This window comes from Mchenga conophoros, linkage group LG7 (assembly GCF_057382185.1).
Source record: "Mchenga conophoros isolate Kocher_MC1m ecotype Shallow Benthic linkage group LG7, M_conophoros_male_GT1.1, whole genome shotgun sequence".
NCBI classification, from domain to species: domain Eukaryota; kingdom Metazoa; phylum Chordata; class Actinopteri; order Cichliformes; family Cichlidae; genus Mchenga; species Mchenga conophoros.
This window is the reverse complement of record NC_140532.1, coordinates 41,359,199-41,365,344: the sequence shown is the minus strand read 5'-3', so window position 1 is coordinate 41,365,344 and position 6,146 is coordinate 41,359,199. Positions and strand designations below refer to the sequence as shown.

Below are 6,146 nucleotides of genomic sequence, written 5' to 3'. Positions count from 1 at the left end.
CGCTGTTACCTTGGTAGCGCTCAGATCATTTATCCAATCAGAAACGGACTAGGCACATCCTCGTCTTCCTGTTTTTAACAAAGCATCTTTGAAGGCTACAAACATCCGAGAGGAAGTGGAGTTTGTTTATTTCTCGACCAGTCTCTTGTAGTGCTTAATATTTCTATAGCATTTTCGAGTTACCTTTGCCTATTTCAGACGTTTAATATTTATATTTGTCACACTTACTTCACATGATCAAATACATTTTAATATTGGACAATGATAACATGTGTAAATACAAAATATGAAAGCTGAATGAGCTTTAACTAGCCACACCCAGTCCTGATTTAACCTAGAACCTCTTTGTGAACTAGCCTAAAAGATCTCAAAATACAACATATCACGAGCTAAAGAAACTTAAGAAAAGATGAGAAACAATGTCATTGATATCTGTCCGTTTGGAAAGGGTTACGACGCCATTTCTCTAAGCTCAAAGACTTAGAAATGGCAGGTGAACCATGGTGAACCATTATCCACAAATAGAGAAAACCTGGAACAGTAGGGTTTATGCAACCATACCAAAAAACCTCCAAGAGCACATTGACGAATCATTCAGAAGGTCACAGAAGGACCCAGAACACGTTCTAAAGAACTGTAGGCCTCACTTGCCTCAAGTAAAGTGAGAGTTCATTATTATTCAACAATTTAAAAAAGAGAGAGTGGGCAAAAATGGCATCCATGGGAAAAATCCAATGGCAAAAACCAATGCTAACCAAAAGGAACACAGAGGCTCATCTAAAATTTGTCAATAAAACATCCCTGAAAGTTTGGGGAAAGTACTCTGTGGACTGACAAGACAAAAGTCAATCTTTGTGGAAGACTTGGGGCCTGTTAAATCCCACATAAAACAAACACAGCATTTGATAAAAGGAACATCATACCAACATTCAAACATGGTGGTAGTGTGATGGTCTGGGGCTACTTTGCTGCTTCAAGACCTGCATGACTGCATGACTTGCCATTAATTCCTCTCTCTAACAGAAAACCCTGAAGGAAAATCTCCACCCATCAGTTTATTCCCTGAATCTCAAGAGCAGTTGGGCAATACAGAGGGACAATGATCAGAAACACACCAGAAGTCCACCTCTGTATTGTTCAAAAAACAAAACAAAAAGAAGGTTTTGGAGTTACTTATAGCCAAAGCCCGGACTTAAACCAGGTTGAGATGCTTTGGCATGACCGTAATCAGGCTGTTCAAGTTCAAAAACTCTCATTATGGCTGAAGTAAAACAATTCTGCCAAGCAGAGATGATCATTCCTCCACAGTGATGTTAAAGACGCATTGCCAGTTATTGTAAACACTTCACTGCAGTTCTTGCTGTCAAGGCTGGCACGAACAGGCATTAAGTTTAGGGGGCAATTACTTTTGTATATAGGGTCAGGTAGATTTGGAAAGTGAATTTTACTGCTATATTGCATGAAATACTGCTTCCATAGAAATAAATACATCAAGAGTCATATAGACATGTAATCAATAATTTTATTACCATAATTCATTTGCTATTAACAAAACTGATTAAGTTTCATCCAATGTTTTGGATTCCATGATGATGAAAAATCTGCATTCACCATACAACTTTAATATAAAAACGATTACTCATGACAACTTTAAAGCAAAAATTTAGTAGCTAATAAATTCATATACAAACATTCATGTACCAACATTAGCCACTTTTTCATATTTAACCTTTAATGTATGTCCATAATGTCCATATAAATAGATATACTCTTTCCTTCACCCTCCATTTATGCATTTAAATTAAACCATTCTCATACTGTCACTGCTAATATGCAGTCACTATATAAAAATATGTAAAGAGGAGTTATGTACAGTCATTCATCTTTTTATGTGTATGCTAAAATAATGTGTAGTTTAAAATCTGATTTGAATTAAGTGCACTTAACATTACGTTCAGACACAAAACACGCACGTACACGGCATTTACAAAAACACTCGAGAAACACTAGAGGGAGCCAAAGTCATGGTAACAACTATACTTTTTATAGAAAGTAAATGATTAAACTGCCATTTTTTTTATTGTCCACACAGATGTAATTTAAACAGATATAGAACTTAATTTTCAACATGGTATATCTGAGTCATCTGCATTTTATCTCTTTCTGTTTTTACTTTCTTTAATTTCATGAATGCTGTTTAGGTTCACTCCTCTATTTGCTTAGGTACTGGGCGACAGAATGGTAGGCGAGGAGAATCTCTGAGTCATTTGGGCAGGTGTGGCGAAACTCGTCCCGTTTGTAGGCATTCTCTAGGTAACGTGTCAGACCTTTGAGCTCTGCAGGGATGGCAAAGTCACGGTACTCCTTGATCACCACCTGAGGGAAGAGCAATTTTTACAAATAAGTCCAGGAATGACTCATTACATTTCTCAAATCATCTCTACTATTCAGATAACAGTGAATATTTCTCTCTTCTTCAGGATTAAAAAACAAAACAAAACGAAAGGTTTGTATACACATAGGATTGCTGAATTCTGTTCACCTTGACAATGTTGAGTTTGGGAAGCAAGTTGCAATCTGCCAAGGTAAGGCTGTCACCATCCAGGAAGAGACGTGAAGACACAGTAAGATCTGGGTTTTTGGCCAGCTCGTGAGGGAGAGGAGTTTCTAGATACATGTTCAGCTTCACCAGAGTGGAAAGAAATTTCTTCTCGAGCACTGAAAGAAGTTGCAGGCTTTCTGTTAACCCATGGTGGCTCTTTCCATCATATATATAGCATAAGTGACTTGAAAGTTTCAAAATTCTTACTGTCATTTAAACCAGGATTGGGATTCTTGATATATCCTGAGAATTTTCGGAAGATGTCTTCTCCAACACTGTTGGACTCTTTGTAACGACAGCACAATTTTGGGTGCCTGTTGTTAATCAAATAAAACATTTTGTTAATGTTTGGTGTTGCAGTGATGGGTTAGATATGCAGTGTGTTTCAAGGACTGAAAAGACTGTGGTTCATATGTTTGAAGCAAGATGCACTTTGCTCACTGTGGAGGGGCTAAGGTCTCCTCCAGGAACTCCTCAATCTTATTAGTGTCCGTTTTGACTTCATCATTGTAGATGAGAAAGGGAGGCTGAGAGCCTGGAGCCAAATCCTTCAGTACATCCGGAGCCCTGCAACAGATCAGTGAAGGCTTATTTTGGCACACTTGATCAGAAAGTTAAAATGTTTAACTTCCCAGCCTAAACCAAGAAAATGCTATGGAAAAGCATGCTAGGATCACTTTCTAATGATGTGTTTTGACACTTCAGTATATATAAATAAAGCCATGCTATGATGACCATTGATGATTAGAGTAATTTCTGGCTTTTTTTTTTTTTTCAAAGTAGCTGCATAGGTAGAGACCACCCTCGCTGACTTCTGATGCATGCCCAGTGGTTTTTGTTCTATAAGTAGGCCTGAAATATGACAAAAATTGTTCTATTCAGAAAAGAGCTTCAAGGATTACTCCTAATTAAATTTTAAAGGGGTAAAGACTTAATATCCGCTGCGGTTTGTTCTCACTACCAAATGTGTTTTATGGCTATGAATTAGTTTACGAGTGCAAGTGTTCTTCTAGAATCAGGCACATTTACCAGTCTAAATTTGGTTTGTAGTGATTCCTACTGAGTGAAAAATAGACTGACATGATAAGTTTAACAAAAAAAATACAAACACGGGTTTGAAACCATTGAGCTGCTTTTGTTTTGTGCTATAGATTAACAGGGCTTCATTATTTCCCCCTTTTGCAAAACATGAAGAAGCAATGACTGCTGGAGTACAAGCAACCATCTTAACACCTTCTTACAGAATTTTTGAGACACCGGAATGAAAGCTTCCTATTTTTATATGATCTAAATAGTGTATTTTATATACTTAACTTTCATGTTGTTTATGTTAAGTGCAGCATATTTTGCTCCTTGCCCCCTCCCTTTCCGCTGCCTGTTCATCAGAAGGACAGCTTTAAATTTGATGTCAAACCTTTGCGTGGGGGGTTTATTCTTTTATTGTTGGTTTTGGTGTTTCTTACAACTGATTCTCACTCATACATTGTAAATATCATTCAGCTTCCCGTGTGTGTGTTTGTTTTCTTAAACCTGCAATATCTGATTTTACTGACACTTGGGGGCAGTGTCAACAAGTGAACACAACATTTGTGTTTTTGCCTTTTTAAAAATGGAATGGAAACTGATTTGTTTTAGATATAAACCTGATTATTTTGAGCTTGTTTGCTTTAATTTTGTGTCACTTTTGAGTCAGTTACAACTGTTTGCTGACCATTTGTTTTTCTCACTAGTGTTTCTCAAACCTTTTCTTTTTTTCTTTTTTTTTTTGTTATTGTTTTGAATCTTGTGGAGGTTTTGTGTTTCTTTGCAGGTGTGTAAAATATTTGTTTGCGTCATCTTGTTATCTGTCTTCACAAATATCTCTTTGTACTCGTTTTCAGCATCTTATCATTCGTAACCTATTGCGGTCATTTGTGTGACTGCTTCAGAATCTCAGCCCTTTGGCCTACACCAGGCAGCAGTCTTTTCTGTTCAGTAATCTACCATTTCACATAATAAATTTTTTACCAGTTTTTACCAATTTTTTACCAAAAACTGAATCCTGTATGAATGTAAATAATTTGCCTGCCTATATGTTTTATTGCTGTGGCTGTTTCTTGCATAGCATTTAGTGTCCCTGTAACCTTTCCTGAACTCAGTGGGGTTGGTGGAGGGTGAGGTGTTGGCAGGTTTTCATTGTTGGGTGGCTTTTATAATGTAAATCAGACTTTCCTCCCATTTCTTTTACAAATGCAACTCTCTGTCCTTGAATGCAACTTGTGAAAAACAATGTAAATAGTAGTTTTGTTGAGACTACATCAAAAAAGCAGTATGAAGCCAGTCTCCTTTGTGCCCAGCTCTTAAAGATTCTACAAGACTTTTTGAAAAACGAATAAAATGTGCTCTCACCTCTTCATGTCTACAGTGGTCAGGGTAAAGTTGGCCCCTTTTAACCAAAGAATCATGAAGAGTCTCTGACAGAAAGGGCAGTTCCCCACACTCTCAGCATCATAACTGGCCTGACAGACAGAAACAAAGACACTTTGCAGTCACAGCAGATGAGTATAAAACAAGCTTTTATGATCATAAAATTGCACAATTGTACGTGGGTTCTAGTATCAGGATCTAACAAAACCATGAGCACCTACACAGGTATTCTCGTTAAGCCTGCTCTGCTCTGGCAGTTTAAGCTAACTGCAAAGGAATTTCACACCCAGATTAAAAAGCCTATTATTGTAATACTGGTTTGTATCTCTGCCATATCCTGCATTGTATGCTTTACTACAGTTTAAATACACTGAAATACTGTAGTTTGCTAAAGTTAAAAGCTTTTTTTTGACACATTTCTGTCACTTTAGATGTAAACAAACAGGAAAATGTCACCTTGTGTTACCAAGTAGCTGGGAATGGGAAGGGTTTTTGCTTAGACTGTAACACGTCAAGATTGTTGTATGTCTTACCTTTACAAAGAGTTCAATCTTTGGCTCCTCGGCCATCTTACTTTCTCTCCGTCTTTCCACTGATGTCCACGTACCTCTGCTGGTTCCACAAACTGATTTCTTTCTGTCACTGCTGATGAAAGGACAAGGCAGAGCTGTGATAGTGACTGAAGTAAAGACATTTGCAATTTTCTGACACACCTCCTTACCTATTTCTTTCTCTCTGTTTTTAAATAAAGCACACATATATATATATATATATATATACTCACACTGGTGATCACAGCTAGCACTGGATGCAAGACCAGTACTTTATCTTTCCTCCACCTGTATTATTTAATTGCTCTACTCTTCACCTGTTTCTGGGGTTTGTTGTTCTGCCACCACACCTCTCCAGCATTGAGTGGCAGCCTACACCTCCTCTGGAGTTACCAGTCAGACCAGCAAATCTGGATCTGGCTTCACTTCCAGCATATTCTGTCGATGAAATCTTTCTGTCTGTCCAATATGACTCTTTCAGCCCTGGCTTGCTCTTTGTAAATTGCTATCTAGCAGAAAAGATCAGTTAGACAAAAAGGAGTCATCAAAAAAGTGGACTATTTCTATAGTTTCAAGCTTGCTTACTT

At 37.6% G+C, this 6,146-nt stretch overlaps 1 protein-coding gene across 2 annotated transcripts; it reads right to left on the bottom strand.

Moving 5' to 3' along the window:
- Positions 1 to 1,575: 1,575 nt before the first annotated feature.
- On the bottom strand, positions 1,576 to 5,932 carry clic3 (CLIC family member 3). 2 transcript variants are annotated; one of them, XM_085281215.1, is made up of 7 exons: positions 5,793 to 5,932; positions 5,542 to 5,650; positions 4,991 to 5,100; positions 3,044 to 3,169; positions 2,810 to 2,916; positions 2,543 to 2,718; positions 1,576 to 2,376 (listed from the first exon to the last, which is right to left on the bottom strand). In XM_085281215.1, the coding sequence occupies exons 2-7, from the start codon at positions 5,575 to 5,577 to the stop codon at positions 2,212 to 2,214; spliced, it is 720 nt and encodes a 239-aa protein (XP_085137341.1). In that variant the 5' UTR covers positions 5,578 to 5,650; positions 5,793 to 5,932; the 3' UTR covers positions 1,576 to 2,211. The 2 variants fall into 2 exon arrangements, with proteins under 2 accessions (XP_085137341.1, XP_085137342.1); XM_085281216.1 differs by having other exon boundaries at positions 5,542 to 5,653; positions 5,793 to 5,898.
- Between the last annotated feature and the right edge of the window lie 214 nt (positions 5,933 to 6,146).